Genomic DNA, 17,414 nt, shown 5'->3' with positions numbered 1-17,414 from the left:
CCTTGTTGTTTTTTGTTTTGTTTTGTTTTGTTTTTGTCTCCGGGGTTATTGCTGATATTGCTGAGGCTCGGTGCCTGCACTAAGAATCTACTGCTCCTGGAGGCCATTTTTTCCCCTTTTGTTGCCTTTGTTGTTTATTGTTGTTGTTATTCCTGTCATTGTTGTTGGATAGGACAGAGAGAAATGGAGAGAGGAGGGAAAGACAGAGAGGGGGAGAGAAAGACAGACACCTGCAGACCTGCTTCACTGCTTGTGAAGTGACTCCCCCACAGGTGGGGAGCCGGGACTAGAACCGGGATCGCTGAGCTGGTGCTTGAGCTTTACACCATGTGCATTTAACCCGCTGTGCCTGACCCTCGCCTCTCCTATTTTATTTTCCCTTCCCTCTCGATCTCTCTGTCTCTACCCAACAGACAGATACATTTTAATTATCTTTATTCTTTTTTATTTTGTTTTATTATTGGATTGAGACAGAGAGAAATTGAGAGGGGAGAGGGAGAGAGACAGAGAGACACCTGCAGCCCTGCTTCACCACTCGTGAAGCTTCCTCCCTGCAGGTGGGGACCAGGGGCTTGAACCTGGGTCCTTGTGCATTGTAATGTGTGCTCAGCCAGATGCGCCACCACCCAGCTCCTAGATAAAAAAAAAAAATTAAGAATTTATTTATGAGAAAGATAGGAGGAGAGAGAAAGAAGCAGACATCACTCTGACACATGTGCTGCTGGGGATCGACCTGGGACCTCATGCCTGAGAGTCCAAAGCTTTGTCATTGTACCACCTCCCAGACCACGATAAATAAATTAAATATTAAAAAAAAATAAAATCTGGGAGCTGGGAGGGAGCTCATCCAGTGGAGCAGAGGACCCTGGTTCGAGCCCCATCACAGCATCTGGCCACTGTGTGGGTCATCATGTCTCTCACCCTCTTCCTGAGAAGAGGAGGGTTGAAAGGGGGAAATGGTCTGCTGGAGCAGTGGAGCAGACAAGGCCAATTCAGAAGCAGGAGGGGGCTGCTGGGAAGTGTGGGGGGGGCACTGGGCCCAGAGTGAGTGCTGGTCCAGAAGGAAGAGACCCGCTGGCTGTCCCAGATCTGAGAGCTTGCTGCTGTCCCTCGTCCCTTTGTCCCTCATCCCTCCACCCCACCGACCCTCCACCCCACCGCTGCACTGGATCCTGCCTCCTCCAGCCTGGGCTGCTTCTGCCTCTCCTCCCCTCCTCTCTGTCCTCCTTCCTCTACCTCACCTCTTCCCCTTCTTCCTTCCCATCTCCCTCTTCTCCATCCTCTCTGTCCTCCTCCCTTGATACCCTCTTCCCCTTCCCTGTCTCCCTCCTCCCTCTCCTCTCCCTCCCCCTACTCACAGGCTGGCGCTGTGGGGTACTGACCCCCACACTGCTCCCCTTGACCTTTGGGGGCCTCACAGCTCCGTTTGGGCCGACAGTGGGTCAGGGTCCCTTGCAGAGTTGGGGGGGACTGGACTTTGCTAGGGTGCTGAGCTGCAAGAGAGGCCCCCTGCAGGCAACCCCCCTGGGCAGGCGGGACCCCTCCCCTCTAGAGGGGTGGGGCAGGGCGGGGCCCAGACCTGGCGGAAGCTTGTTGGTAGCGTGTCTGCTGTTCCTGGTTCACATGGGCTTCTGGGCCGCTCAGCTTCTTGACACCCTCAAGGGAGCTCTGAGACACCACATGCGGCCACAGGTCCCCTGGCCCTGGTGCCACCCCAAGAACGCTCTAGGTAAGCCTCCTCCCTGCCCACGCTCACCCTCCTTCCCTCCTTCCCCTAGCCAGGCACAGAGAGGGCACACGCTCTCCAGGGTCACACAGCACGTGGCGTGGGGAGTGGGAGGCAGGCTGGATCTCTCTGCAGGGAAGCCAGGGCTGGGTAGGGGGGTTGGGGTGCAGGGGCAGGGAAGCCAGGGCTGGGTAGGGGGCTGGGGTGCAGGGCAGGTCTCGCTCTCCTGTGCCATTCCTCCACTCCGCTGTGGGTTTACTTGCCGGGCCCTTTGGACGTGAGTGTGGGATTCCCGGGGAGTTGGCATTAGAGGTCAGACTGACCCCCCCCCCCCACAAGGACATGCTGCTCTTGATACCCTAGTGCAGCCATTACTGTTCTTCTGGCCCCTGGCCTCATTCTGCTCCCTGGGACGGTCGCCACCATCCTCGGAGCTCCTCTGTGCATGCTGGGGATCGAACCTGGGGCCTCAAGCATGGAAGGCAGGTGTGCTACCTCCAAGCCACATCCCTGACCTTGTTTTCGGATTCACACAGACCGATCTAGGCTCAGCCCTGACTGACTCTGGGTGTGTGACTGGGAATCACATCCTTAGGTACGCTTGGCATGGGGCTTTGCCCTCTGAGCTTCTTCCCGGCAGGACCCACGGGGGGGGGGGTTCCCCAGGTGCCAGGGACCAAGCCCTGGGCCACCACATGGAAGCCTCAAAAGCTGTGGAGCTAGGCTCTGATGTCTCTCCCCTCTCTGTTTCCTGTCCTCTATGGGGGTGGGGGGGCAGTGGGACTTGGAGCAGGCACCCACAGTGGGGGGCTCAGTCACTGGGGGAGCCCAGCTGCACCCTGGGGCCTGGCCCAGGTTCCCCCTGGCTGGGTTCACCTCCCTATCTGTCTGGCACCTGTGTGGGTCACATTGGGTGTGTTCCCCCCTTTTAAACATTTATTTTATTTGAATGAGAAACCAAGATGCCGCTCAGATCTGGCTTATACAGTGGTACAGGGAGTTGAACCTGGGACCCTGAAGCCCCAGGCATGAAAGGCTTTTGCAAAATTGTTATTGACTCTTGCCCAAGCTGTTTGTTTTTTTTTCCTGTCTTTACCTGTGGGGAAATTTTGAATTTCATCTTTTTAAAAATTTAATTAAATTAATTTATTTTTAATGACAAAAAGATACACACAGAGCTACCAGAGCCCTGCTCTGCTCTAGCTGACAGTGGTGCTGGGGGTTGAACCTGGGACTTTTTTTTTTTGCCTCCAGGGTTATTGCACCTGAACTATGAATCCACTGCTCCTGGAGGCTATTTTTTCCCTTTTGTTGCCCCCTTGCTGTTGTTATTATTTTTATTGCTGTCGTTGTTGTTGGATAGGACAGAGAAATGGAGAGAGGAAGGGAAGACAGAAGGGGAGAGAAAGATAGACACCTGCAGACCTGCTTCACCGCCTGTGAAGTGATCCCCTGCAGGTTGGGAGCCTCGGGCTCGAACCAGGATGCCTGAGCCAGTCCTTCAGCTTTACACCATGTGCGCTTAACCCGCTGTGCTACTTACTGCCGGGCCCCCATAATGGACTTTTTCTATGCACAAATGCATTCTGACCTTTCTAGCATATATACATATGAATGAATGGGAAGGGTCTTTCTGCAGACTCACTATGCTGTCGCCCCAGCTCTGTTTTTTTTTTTTTTAAGATTTTATTTATTAATGAGAAAGGGGGAGAGAGAGAGAAGATAACCAGTCGTCATCACTCTGGTACATGTGCTGCCGGGGATTGAACTCAGGACCTCATGCTTGAGAGTCCATGCTTTACCCACTGCGTCACCTCCTGGACCACTTTTTCTTTTCTTTTTTTAAGAGTTATTTTATTGAGAACAGAGGAGAGAAGTTTGCAGGAGACCCAGAGGAGCAAAGTTCACTCTGTTCACACGATGCTGGGGCTCAAACCAGGACCTCCGGTGGCTGAGCCCAGCACTCTATCAGCTGAATCATTTCTCCTGTCCCGTCTTTTCAAGTTCTTTTCTTTTCTTTACTTCTTTTTTAGAGATTTCATTTATTTATTAATGAGAAACATAGGAGGAGAGAGATAGAGCCAGACATCACTCTGGTACATATACTGCCAGGGATTGAATTCTGGACCTCATGCTTGAGAGTCCGATGCTTTATCCAATGTGCCACCTCCCGGACTACCTTTTCTTTTCTTTCTTTTTTTAAAAAAATATTTTATTTATTTTATTTTTGAGAGAGATGCAGAGAGAGAAAGACACAGAGAAACACTGGAGCACTGCACAGCTCTGGCTTATTGTGGTGCAGGGGATTGAACTTGCGACTTCGGAGCCTCAGGCATGCATAACCATTATGCATGACCATTATAACCATCATGCATAACCATTACAATATCTACCCCACCCCTCAAATTCTTTTCTTACCGTTTTAAAAAAAAAGATTTCAGTTATGAGTGAGAAAAAGAGTATCCCTCTGGGACGTCCATGGGAACCTCCTGAGCCCAGGCTTTATCCGCAGCGCCCCCTGCTGGACGGATCTATGTTCTCTTTCCTTTCTTCCCTTTTCTCTCTCCCTCTCCCTCTCCCATCTCTTTGCTTCTTTCCTTGTTTTCTCTTGTCACCCCAGCCCTACACAACACTGGTGGTGCTGGGGATTGAACTGGGGACATTAGAGCCTCAGGCAGGAAAGTCTTCTGCATAACCATTAAACTATCTTCCCCACCCTTATTCATTTATTTTAATCAGAGAGAGAGATAGACCTATTCTCTCTGGCTGTTGGAGGTGCTGAGAATCAGACCTGAGGCCTATGTTTGTCAGTTTGTTTTAAAGTTTTAAAATTTATTATTTATTTTCATGAGCCCTGCTTAACTCTGGCTCTGTGTGGTGCCAAGGATTGAACCAGGGAACTGTGGTGACTCAGATGTGGAAGTCTTTTTGCATGACCTTTGTCTAGCTATCTCCCCAGCCCTCTTTAATGGTCTTAGTTGTTTTCTTTTATGCTTTCCTTCACCCCACCCCCTCCCAGAGAGAGAGGGGACACACACACAGCCTGAGGCTCTGCGCCTTTAATCCTCTGCACCACCACCAGCCAGAGATGAGCAGGGCTCTGGAGGAAATAATAATAATAATGATTAATAATAATAATAATAATATAAAAATGTTCTGCAAAAAGACTCTCTTAGGAGGCTGGGCGGTAGCGCAGCGGGTTAAGTGCACATGGTGGGTTAAGCACACGTGGCACAAAGTGCAAGGACCAGCACAAGGATCCCGGTTCCAACTCCCATCTCCCCACCTGCAAGGGAGTCCCTTCACAGGCGGTGAAGCAGGTCTGCAGGTGTCTGTCTTCTCTTCGCCCTCTCTGTCTCCCCTCCTCTCTCTGTTTCTCTCTGTTTTATCCAACAACAACATCAATGGCAACAATAACAGTAATGACAACAAGGGCAACACAAGTAAAAAAATGACCTCTGAGAGCAGTGGATTTGTAGTATAGGCACTGAGCCCCAGCAATAACCCTGGAGGCAATAATAATAATAAAATAAAAGTATTCTGCAAAAAGACTCCTGTCTGAGCCTCCAGAGTCCCAGGTTCAATCCCCAGCAGTACCACCAGCCAGAGCTGAGCTGGACTCTGGTGTCTCTTTCTCCAAAATAAATAAAATACTAGGAAAAAGGAAAATAAATAACTGTGGTCCCAGAGTTGGCGCAGTGGATAAAGCAGTGGACTCTCAAGCATGAGGTCCTGAGTTCAATCCCTGGCAGCACATGTACCAGAGTGATGTGTAGTTCTTTCTCTCTCTCTTCTTATCTTTCTTTTCTTTTCTTTTTAAAAAGAATTTATTTATTTATTCATGAGAAAGATAGGAGGAGAGAAAGAACCAGCTATCACTCTGGTATATGTGCTGCTAAGGATCGAACTCAGGACCTCATGCTTGACAGTCTAGTACCTTAGCCGCTGTGCCACCTCCCAGACCACTCCTCCTATCTTTCTAATAAGTAAAAATCTTAAAAAGAAAGAAAGAAAGAAAGAGAGAAAGAAAGAAAGAAACTAGCTGATGATGGCATATGTGGTTGAGCCTATATTTGAGGACCCAGGTTCAAATTCCCAGTCTCTACCTGCGGGGGCTGGGGTGGGAAGCTTCAAAAACAGTGAAACAGAGCTGCAGGTGTCTCTCCCTCTTCTCTCTCTCTCTCTCTCTCTCTCTCCCCCCTCTCATCAGTTTCTCTCTGTTCTATCAAATAAGAGAGGAACGAAAAAATGGTTTTTAAAAAGAAGGAAAAAGGGAGTCGGATGGTAGTGCGGCGGGTTAAGCGCACGTGGCGCAAAGTGCAAGCACTGGCGTGAGGGTTCAGGATTCCCGTTCGAGCCGTAACATCTCCCAGGGAGTGTCAGGGCTTGAACCGCATCGCACAGGAGATGGGGCCACGCCCTACACATTGAGCTATCTGGCCTTTTTCTCCTTCCTTGTTTCTCTTTCTACTTTTTACTCAGGCCACTGTTCAACTCTGGTTTACGGTGCTGCTGGGAATTGAGTCTGGGACCTCAGGGCCTCAGGCAGGAGAGTCTCTTTCTAGAACCAGCCCCCCCCCAAAAAAAAAAGTGCTTTTTGGGGGGGCTGGGCGGTGGCTCAGCATGTTAAGCACACAGCATGAAGCACAAGGACCAGCACGAGGATCCTGGTTCAAGCCCCAGGCTCCCCAACTGCAGGGGGATCACTTCACAAACAGTGAAGCAGGTCTACAGGTGTCTGTCTTTCTCTCCCCTTCTCTGTCTCCCCTCTTCTCCATTTCTTTCTGTCCTATCCAAAAACAACGATATCAATAACAACAATAACAACCCTAAACAACAAGGGTAACAAAAAAGGGAAAAAATGGCCTCCAGGAGCACTGGATTTGTAGTGCAGGCACCAACCAAGTGCCAGTGATAACCCTGGAGGCAAAAATAAAATAAAAAATATATATTTTAATTTTTTAAAGATTTTATTTATTTATGAGAAAGATAGGAGGAGAGAAAAAGAACCAGACATCACTCTGCCACATGTGGTGCCAGGGATCGAACTTGGGACCTCATGCTTGAGAGTCCAAAGCGTTATCACTGCGCCACCTCCCGGACCACGTAATAAAATATTTTTATTCATTCATTAATTGGTTAGAGAGAGAAACTGAGATGGAAGGGAGAGATAGAATGGAAGAGAGAGAGAGAGACCCGTAGCAGTGTTTCATGACTCATGAGGCCCCGCCACCCGCCCCACCTCCAGCACCCCCATCTGAAGGTAGGGACCAGGGGCTTGAACCCAGGTCCTTATGCGCGATAATGTGTGCACTCAACCAGATGCACCACCACCCCAGCACCCCCATCCCCACTGCCACCCCCTATTTTTGTAAAATAATTATTTATTCCCTTTTGTTGCCCTTTGTATTGTTGTAGTTATTGTTGTTATTGATGTCATCATTGTTAGATAGGACAGAGAAATGGAGAGAGGAGGAGAGAAAGATAGACACCTGCAGACCTGCTTCACCGCCTGTGAAGTGACTCCCCTGCAGGTGGGGAGCTGGGGGCTCGAACTGGGATCCTTCCACCAGTCCTTGCGCTTTGTGCCACCTGCACTTAACCTGCTGCGCTACCACGGACTCCCCCCCCCCCCTTTTTTTTTTAACCAGAGCCCTGCTCAGCTCTAGCTTGTGGTTCAGGGGACTGAACCTGAGACTTCAGATCCTCAAGCAAGAGAATCTCTTTGCATAACCATTATGCTGTCTACCCCCACTTTTTTTTTTTTTTAAAGATTTTATTATTTATTGATGAGAAAGTAAGAGAGAGAACCGGATGTCAGTCTGGCACATGTGTTGCCAGGGATTGAACTCAGGACCTCATGCTCGAGAGTCTGAAGCTTTATCCACTGTGCCACCTCCTGGACCACCCTTTTCCCTATTTATTTATATTTTTATTCTTTTAAAAAGTAGAGTATGTTCTTGTGTGTGAAGGATTCTTTCATTTCTCTCCTCCCTTTCTCCCTCCCTCCTTCTCCTCCCTCCATTTCACTTCCGTCCTTCCTGACAGAGGTGGAGAGAGGATGAAAGGCGACAGTGTGGACACCCCTCCATTGCAGAAGGGGCCGGGTTCAAACCTGGGTCTGGCGCATGGCACAGCAGTGCACTACCCAAGTGAGCTATTCTGCTGGCCCCACTTTTCATTTCTCGGAGGGAGGCCGTCCCAGCTGCTGTGGCAGGGTGTGCAGGGGTCCAGGCCCTGCCTACAGCTGGTGCTCACGGCTGAGCTGAGCCTGGGGTGACCCTTGAGGGCAGGGCTGGAGGCCCTCACATGTTCAGGGCCACTGCTCCAGTGACCCCACTCCTCACTGGTGTAGACACACAGGCCCCGTGGCAGCTCTGGGCTGGGGGGCCCTACCTGGACCCTGCCCCAAGGGGCTCTGGTGGCCACAGGTGACATCCACACCCATTGGGCTCCGTGGCACCCACCCACCTAACTGCTCAAGGCATTCCGGAAGATCTGGTCACTTGTTTGCTACAGAGGAGGAAGAGAGCCCAGAGCCCTGCTTAGCTCTGGCTTAAGGCGGTGCTGGGGCTTGAACCCGGGGCCTAGGTGTGCACATTGTTGGTATAACGTATACACAAATATTTTTAAAATTTTCCTTATGGGGCACACCAGAACACGCCCCCACCTGAGCCTCCATTGCCTGCCAGCCTCCCGTCACCCCCTCCAGAGGCCTCCGCTTTGCTGCACCACCTCCAAGTTGAAAGGATTTTGTTTTTAATATTTTAAAGTTTTTTTTAATGAGAGAGATTGAGAGAGAGAGATGCAGAGAGGAAGGCACAAAGAGGAGGACCAGAGCCCTGCTGAGTCCTGGCTGATGATGGTGCTCGGGACTTTTCCGGTGGCCTTAAAGCCTCTGGCAGGAGAGGCTTTTTTGCAGAACCTTGGGCTGTCTCCCAGCCCTGAGTTTTTCTTTTAGTTTCTGCAGAGAGAGTTGAGGCCAGAGCAGCACTGTGACATGTGAGGCCACACACCCCACCTTCAACCTTCCCAACCTCCACCAGTTTCTTTATCCCAGACCCAGACTCAGCTCTGCTTCCTGGCGGTGCTGAGGCTTGAACCTGGGACCTGAAAGCCTCTGTCTTTTGCATAACCATCATGCTCTCTTGCTGGCCTTCACTGAGATTTTACTTTATTATTATTTTTAAAATTTTTAAATGTTAATTTTCTATATTTTTTATTTTATTTATTTTCCCTTTTGTTGCCATTGTTGTCTTTTTTAAATTGTTGTTGTCATTGTTAGATAGGACAGAGAAATGGAGAGAGGAGGGGAAGACAGAGGGGGAGAGAAAGATAGACACCTGTAGACCTGCTTCACCGCTTGTGGAGTGACTCCCCTGCAGGTGGGGAGCCGGGGGCTCGAACCGGGATCCTTACACAGGTCCTTGTGCTTTGCACCACGTGCACTACCACCCGACTCCAGAGATTTTATTTTTAATTTTTTTAGTTTTTTTAATATTTATTTATTTATTCCCTTTTGTTACCTTTGTTTTATTGTAGTTATTCTTTTTTATATTTATTCCCTTTTGTTGCCCTTGTTGTTTTATTGTAGTTATTATTGTTGATGTCGTCGAAGAGATTTTATTTTTAAAGACTTGTATTGGGAGCCAGGCCATAGCGCAGCGGGTTAAGTGCACGTGGCGCAAAGTGGCGGGCAAGCGTAAGGATCCTGGTTTGAGCCCTCAGCTCCTCACCTGCAGGGGAGTCGCTTCACAAGCAGTGAAGCAGGTCTGCAGGTGTCTCTCATTCTCTCCTCCTCTCAGCCTTCCTGTCCTCTCTCGATTTCTCTCTGTCCTGTCCAACAGCAACAACAGCTATAATAACAACGATAAACAACAAGGGCAACAAAAAGGGAAAAATGGTCTCCAGGAGCAGTGGATTCATAGTGCAGAGACATTGAGCCCCAGCGGTAACCCTGGAGGCAAAACCAAAAAAAAAAACTTGTGTTTATTCTGTGTGATAGTTTTAGCATGCTGGCATGATCTGAGGGGGATAGAACTCAGCCATGAGCTATCGAAGTCCCATGGTCTGCTGTGGAGCCTGTCCCCAGCCTGGTGGGTCACTGTGTTGACGACACTCACTGGAAGCCCACATGGTGGAGGTGTATTTGTTTGTTTTCATTGCCCTGGCCCGGGCTTTGACCCTGTGACTCAGGCTGCCTGGCCCACTTTTGTCAATAAAGTTTTATTGGCACCAGGCCCACTCCTTTGAGTATTGCCGGTGGCTGCTTGGCCTGAAAGTGTCTTATCACTTTCTGGAACAAGCTGGCTGACTCCTGCCGCTGCAGGGCAGGGCGGGAAGACTATTCATCATTATCCACTGGAGGCTGCAGGACGCTGATAAGCCGGGGAGGACATCCAGCCCAGCGGGAGCCCTTTCACCCACTGTCACTTGAGCTGTGAGAGAGGGGTGGGGAGGGAGGCTCAGCTGTGCAAAGGCCCTGAGGTGATAAAGTCCAGCGTCCCTACCTGTCGGCCTGACCTTTGCACCCCATGAGCTCACTAGCCCTTCCGCCCTGTGTCCAGGTAGCTTCTAGAAGGTTCCCCTGGGCAACCCCCATTGAGGAGATGGCATAGCCATCCCGATGTGTTGGGAACTGGCCCCGCCCCCCGGCTGCCTGCCAGTAGCTTTGTCCAGCTCTCGGGACACGTGGAGTGGCAGGAGGGCGGAATGCTGGGAGTCTGGCCCTGGGCGTCCCCGATTTGGCAAGGCTGGGGATGGCGGATTCCTGCTGGATTCCTGCACGTGCCCAAGCCTTTGCTTGCGCCTGGGCTTGCCGGCCTCTGCCTGGATGTTGGGTGTGTGGTGCTGGCGCTGGGCTCACCTTGGGGCAGCCACCCCTCAGCCTCAGTCTTCCCCTCTGTCAGACTCGGAGACAGCTGGGGGGGGGGCGTGCCTTTGTGGTGCTCTGACCATCTCTTTATCATGTATACCCATCTCATGTGAAATAGATCTTTAAGAAGAAACCAGCCATGTTGCCCTGCGGTGCCAAGGGGCCAGCCCGGGGAGTTTGTGGGGGGCACTGTAGTGGCGGGCAGTGGGCCCCCAGGTCTGCTGGTGGCGGTCCCCCACCCTGTGCTGTGTGAGCTGAGCTTGATCCTGGTCTTCTGTGGGCTGGTGAAAGGCTGTGAGGGGATTCTGGGAGGATGTAGGTGCTGCCCCCTGGCCCTGGTCACCAAGAAATACTTGATCACTGTTCTATGTTTATTTGACAAGACAGAGAAATCTAGAAAGAAGGGAGAAAGAGAGAGACAGACAGGGTCATTTGCAGCCCTGCTTCACCACTTGTGAGGGTCTCCTCTGTAGGTGGGAACTGGGGGCTTGAACCTGAGTCCTTGTACGTTGTAGCATGTGCGCTCAGCCAGGTGCGTCGCTGCCTGGTCCCATGAGCATTTTCCTTCATTAATGAGAGAAGTGGAGCCTAACTCTGGGCCTCACTCTCCGGAGGGCAAGGCTCTGTCCACTGCACTACCTCCCCTACTGCTGAACAATATGAATTTTTAATTTTACTTTCCCCAAACCCTGCTCAGCTCTGGCTGATGGTGGGGCTGGAGGACTGAAGCTGGGACCTCAGAGCCTTGGGCAGGAGAATCTTTCAAAGAAACACTCTGTTGTCTCCCCAGCCCATAGTAAGAATTTATGACAGGGCTGGAGGACATCGTGCCAGCTAGGGCGTGTGTGTGCCTTGACTGGCCTGCAGTTCTGGCTGAGCCCCAGCAACACACGGGAGATACTATGACACCAGGGGAAGCTCTGTGGTCTTGATGTATCTCGATGAAGGAGAAGTGGCCTTGAGTAGTAACTGTAAGCAGGTAAAACGTGTGACAGCTCCAGCTGTGAGCTTCCTGGTTAGGTGGCCCTTGGCCTCAGCCTCTATGGTAGGCCTGGGAGGGAGGACTGGGTGGTGGGCTCTGCACTGGGCTTCACTGGACTGCCAACATCCCTGTGGTCCTGAGCCTGCACCCTTCCACGTGGTCCCTGCTGGGTCCCCAGGGGTGGGGTGAGCTTGGGAATGTCTGCCTGGAGACAGGCACAGTGCCTCCCAGCCAGCCAGGATGCCTGAGGGCCCCAGGGCTGTGCTTCCTTCCTGTTCCTGCCTGCTGTCTCCTGTGGCCCCTGAGGATTAGAAATAGGATCATTGGGGAGTCCGGCGGTAGCGCAGTGGGTTAAGCGCATATGGCGTGAAGCGCAAGGACCAGTGGAAGGATCCCGGTTTGAGCCCCCAGTTTCCCACCTGCAGTGGAGTCGCTTCATGGGCGGTGAAGCAGGTCTGCAGGTGTCTGCCTTTCTCCCCCCCCATCTGTCTTCCCCTCCTCTCTCCATTTCTCTCTATCCTATCCAACAACAGAGACAGCAATAACAACAACAACAATAATAACTACTACAATAAAAAACAAGGGCAACAAAAGGGGAAAATAAATATAAATAAATATAAAAAATTAAAATAGGATCACTGAGGGCTAGGCAGTAGCACAGCAGGTTAAGTGCACATGACGCAAAGCCCAAGGACCGGCATAAGGAACCCAGTTTGAGCCCCCGGCACCCCACCTGCAGGGGAGTCGTTTCACAGGCGGTGAAGCAGGTCTGCAGGTGTCTCTCTGTCTCTCCCCCTCTGTCTTCCCATTCTCTCTCGATTTCTCTCTGTTCTGTCCGACAACAAGGGCAACAAAAGGGAAAAAATAGTCTCCAGGAGCAGTGGATTTGTAATGCAGGCACCGAGGCCCAGCAACAACCCTGGAGGCAAAAAGAAAAAAAAAAAGAGAGAGAGATTCATTGGCCTAGTGGAGGTGCACCTGGTTAAAGGCATGTGTTACAATCTGAAAAGACCTGGGTTCGAGCCCCTAGTCCCCATCTGTAGGCGGAAAGCTTCATGAGTGATGAAGCAGGGTTGTGGGTGTTTGTCTTCCTCTCTGTCTTCCCCTTGCTTCTTGATTTGTGACTCTGTCCAATAAATATTAAAAAAAAAAAAAAGAAAGAAATAGGCTTGTGGGGATGGGGTAGACAGCACAGTGGTTCTGCAGAGACTTTGCTGCTTGAGGCTCCAGAGTCCCAGATTCAATCCCTGCACCACCATAAACCAGAGCTGAGCAGGGCTCTGGTTAAAAAAAAAAAAATCATGGTGTGTGTGTGTGGGGAGGCGGGGACAGCACAGTGGTTCTGCAATAAGACTCTCTTGTCTGAGGCTCTGAGGTTCCAGGTTCAAACCCCAGCACCACCATCAGCCAGAGTTGAGCAGGGCTCTGGTGTGTGTCTTTCTGTAACGTAGTATTTTTTACTTTTTTTTTTTTTAAGTATGGAGTTGGTGACACACCTGGTTTAGTGCTCACATTACAGTGCACAAGGACCTGGGTTCAAGCCCCTGATCCCCACCTGCAGGGGGGAAGCTTCACAAGTGGTGAAGCAGGGCTGCAGATGTCTCTCTGTCTCTCCCTCCTCTCTCAATTTCTACCTCTAGTAATAAATATATAAAAACTTTTGTGGGCTGGGCAGTACCGCATTGGGTTAAATGCACATGGCACAAAGCACAAGGACCGGCGTAAGGATCCCGATTCAAGCCCCCAGCTCTCCACTTGCAGGGGAGTCGCTTCACAAGCGGTGAAGCAGGTCTGCAGGTGTCTGTCTTTCTCTCCCCCTCTGTCTTTCCCTCCTCTCTCCATTTCTCTCTGTCCTATCCAACAGCAACAGCAGCTATGACACTAATAGCCACAGCAAAGGCAACAAATGGGAAAAAATGGCCTCTAGGAGTAGTGGATTTGTGGTGCAGGCGCTGAGCCCCAGCGATAACCCTGATGGGAACAAAAAGAAAACCTTTAAAAAATATTAAAATAAACCAGAGCCTTGGTTGAGAAAGAAAAACCAACTGGCCTGCCAGTGGAGAGACAGCCCAGCGTTAGAGCACCAGCCATGCACACAGGTCACAGGTTCAGTCCCCAGCACCACCTTCTGTTAGGACTGAGCAGGGCTCTGGCCTCTCATTCTCCCTCTTACAAAAACAAATGCAGGGGCCAGATGGTCAAAGACCTGGGTTTAAGTCCCCGGTCCTCATTCTAGGGGTGAAGCTTCATAAGCGGTGGAACAGGGTTGCTGGTGCCTCAGATTCCTTCTCTATCTCCCACTCCCTCTCAATTTTAGTTTTTTTTTTTTTTCATATTTTTATTTTCCCTTTTGCTGCCTTTTTTTTTAAAGTATTTATTTATTCCCTTTTGTTGCCCTTGTTTTATTGTTGTAGTTACTATTGTTGTCGCTGATGTCATTGTTAGATAGGACAGAGAGAAATGGAGAGAGGAGGGGAAGACAGAGAAAGGGAGATAAAGACAGACACCTGCAGACCTGCTTCACTGCTTGTGAAGCAACTCCCCTGCAGGTGGGGAGCCAGGGGCTCGAACCGGGATCCTTCTGGCTTATGGTGGTGCGGGGGATTGAACCTGGGACTTTCGAGCCTCAGATATGAGTCTTTTTACATAACCATTATGCTATCTGCCCTCTGCTCCTCAATTTTTATTTCAATCCAAAGTAAAAGTGTATAAAAGGGGGCCAGGTGGTGGTGTACCTGGTTGAGTGCTCATATCACAGTACTCAAGGACCTGGGTTCAAGCCCCTGGTTCCCACCTGCAGGGGGAAAGCCTCACGAGTGGTGAAGCAGGGCTACAGGTGTCTCTCTGCCCCTCTCCCTCTCTGTCTCCCCCTCCCCTCTCAATTTCTCTATCTCTATCCAATAAACAAATATTAAAATATTTAAAAATGTATATATATATAAAACCCAAATGACTGGGATGGGCACAGGGCTGGGGAGCTAGTGCAGTGGTTTCACAATACCCTCGGTCAGGCGGATCCAGGGTCCCAGGTTCGATCCCGGTTCCCCCACGCCTTGGCGCTGACCGGCCTGAGGAGGCCCTGGACTCTGTCTGTGGGGTGTGGACATGGCTGCATGGCAAGCCCAGCCGTTGGTGGCATCCGGGCCCCCACACCTGCCGGGCGGGTTTCTCAGGCCGGGCAGGAAGAGCCGCCTGATGTCAGCCCTTACGCAAAGCGGCCTGCCGGCTTCCGGAACCTTCTGCGCCAAGGAGGAAGTGGGCCTGGGGGCCGGAGGCCCTGCTGCCCCGGCCGGGGTTTGCTGTTGGGGTCACCGCCATGGCCCTGGGGCCTGAGGGCCTGGCGTTGGACTCTGGTGAGGGGGCCGGGGCGCGGGGTTGGGGGGGGGGCTCTCCACAGACCATGGGGACACATGTGACCAGGAGGTGACCTCCAAGAGCCCATCGACTGTGGCCTTCACCCTGGGGTGGGGGTGGGGGTTGATCGTCTGGGCTCCGTTTCCCCGTGAAATCGATTCTGAGATTGATCCAAAGGGGCTGGGTGAATGGGGGGCTATGCTCCCAGGAGGTGGTGGGTGGGTCTTGGGTCCGGGCAGCCTGTGGTGTCACCTCTCCTGCAGCCACACATGTCCCCAGTGTTGAGTGTGGGGACAGGAAGCTCTCCTGGGGGAACGTGGGTGGCGCTCTGACCGGCAGGCTGTCCCTCTGGGTGGCCCAGCTCCTCCTGCTGTGTGTGTGTGGGGGGCGGCTTGCAGAGGGCCCTCAGAATCTCCACAGCCTTCACTGTTTCCTTGCAAAACACTTGCTTCCTGCTTCCTTGCCCTTCTGGGGATGGGGGTGGGCTATGTCACCCCCATTTTATGGTTTAAGGGTTCCCTTCCTGGAACAGCACCCCTGACTGTCCTGGCCCTGCTCCTACCCAGACCCCAGACCTGTCTGGCCCCAATGCAGGGTTCACTTCAGGTCGGGGGATGTGCCCCCATTCAAGGTTCTGTTCTGGGTGGTCTTCCCCTGTCACCTGGGGGTAGGGGGGGAAGGGGGAGAGGTGGGTCCCATGTGTGGGCTGACACACCCCCTCTCTCTGCAGGCGAGGCCTTCTTGGGCAGCTTTGTGGCCAGCGGGATGGGGTCCTCGGCTTCGCCCCATGGGAGCCCAGCGCCCCTACCCTCGGAGCTGTCCTTCCGGTCCCCCACCCCCAGCACCCTGCCCATGGTGCAGCTGTGGGCTGCACACGCCCACGAAGGTAAGAGACCCTTAGTGTCTCCGGGAGGGAGTCTGGTCTCTGAGCTAGGCAGGGTCCAGGCTTTTCTGTGAGAGTGTGTAGGGGGGTTGCACTGACTGTACCCCTTCCTTCACCACTGATGTGGGGGGAAGGGGGTCAGGCCAGCTCTGGGCAGTGAGGGCAGCCTTGAACCCAGACAGTTAATGCCACTTTCAGCAAGTTACTGCTTACCATGTTCTGGGTGGGCTGAGGCAGTGGAGCCCTGGCCACCCTCCCTGTTCCTCCACAGCTGTCCCAGGCCGGGGTAGGGGGGCTGGAGGGGAAGGGTACCGAGGGGTCCAGCCACCTCTCCTCCCCCGCAGGCTTCTCCCACGTGCCCAGCAGCCTATATCCCTCCTTCCTGCACCTGAACCCCCTGGAAGCTCCCAGCAGCGGAAGCCCCCTCCTCAGCCAGCTGGCCCAGCCCAGCATCTTCGACTCCCAGAAAGGTGAGGTGGGGGAAGGGTACCTAGGGATGGTGGAGGAGACCCAGGAGAGAGTGCTCAGGATCTCAAGTTTCTGGCCCAGGAACCTGTTTTTCTTTTTCTCTCTTTTTTCTTTTCTTTCTTTCTTTTTAAAGTTTTGCCTCCAGGGTTATTGCTGGGGCTCGGTGATGAACCCACTGCTCCCGGAGGCTATTTTTTTCCCTTTTGCTGCCCTCCTTGCTGCTGTTGTTTTTATTACTCTCTTTGCTGGATGAGAGAGGGGGAGAGGGAGAGGGGGAGGGAGAGAAATTGAGAGAGGAATGGGGAGAGAAAGGAATTGGGAAATTGGGAGAGAAAGACAGACACCTGCAGACCTGCTTCATGGCCTGTGAATTGACCCCCCTTCAGGTGGGGAGCCGGGGGCTTGAAGCGGGACCCTTAAGCCGGCCCTTGCGCTTAACCTGCTGCGCTACTGCCCGGCCTTCCCAGAAGACCGTTTTCAAGTGAGGAAATGCCGCTCTTGCAGGAGCATCAATCATAGGGTGCAGTCCCATGGAACCCTAACCTTCCTGCACCCCTCACCCCCACCCAACAGCCCCCCTTTTTTCTTACCAGTGTCCTGGGGATTGAACCTGGGACCTCAGAGCCTCAGGCCTTTTGAGTCTCTCCAGCTGCCTCCCCCCTTTTGAGTCCTAGGAGGGAGCTGTAGTGTTTGCCTTCCTTTTTTTTTTTTTAATTTTTTATTTCACCAGAGTACTCACTGCTCAGCTCTGGCTGCTGCTGGTGGCTCAGGGGATTTAACCTAGGACTTTGGAGCCTCAGGCACGAGTCTCTTTGCATAAATAACCATTCTACTCCTGCCCCATCTTTTTTTTTTAAGATTTTTTTTTTTTTTTTGGTCAGCAAGAGAGAAGGAGAGAGAACCACAGCATCCCTCAGGCACATTTGATGCTGGGGATTGAACTGGGGGCCTCTGACCTGAGACTCTAATGCTTACTCTACCGTGCCACATCCCAGGCTGCAAAATTTTCTGACTTTTTATATATATTTTAAAGAAATATTTATTTTCCCTTTTGTTGCCCTTGTTGTTTTTATTGTTGTAGTTATTATTGTTGTTATTGGTGTCCTTGTAGTTGGATAGGACAGAG

The 17,414-nt window shown here is 51.8% G+C and overlaps 1 protein-coding gene across 6 annotated transcripts in view; it reads left to right on the top strand.

The window, feature by feature from the left end:
- TNRC18 (trinucleotide repeat containing 18) overlaps positions 1 to 17,414 on the top strand; it is a 78,602-nt gene that overhangs the window by 7,933 nt on the left and 53,255 nt on the right. For 5 of the 6 annotated variants that reach the window (XM_060173235.1, XM_060173234.1, XM_060173232.1 and 2 more), the window contains 2 exons: positions 15,668 to 15,823; positions 16,165 to 16,290. In XM_060173235.1, the coding sequence (XP_060029218.1) occupies positions 15,668 to 15,823; positions 16,165 to 16,290 (282 nt within the window). Of the gene's footprint in view, positions 1 to 14,783; positions 14,937 to 15,667; positions 15,824 to 16,164; positions 16,291 to 17,414 lie in introns of those variants that run through there. The other variant, XM_060173236.1, reaches the window with a different exon arrangement.

The sequence above is a fragment of the Erinaceus europaeus genome, chromosome 15, assembly GCF_950295315.1.
Source record: "Erinaceus europaeus chromosome 15, mEriEur2.1, whole genome shotgun sequence".
In the NCBI taxonomy this organism is placed as follows: Eukaryota; Metazoa; Chordata; class Mammalia; order Eulipotyphla; family Erinaceidae; genus Erinaceus; species Erinaceus europaeus.
Note: the sequence above shows the minus strand (reverse complement) of the source record. Positions and strands in the feature narration are given on the sequence as shown.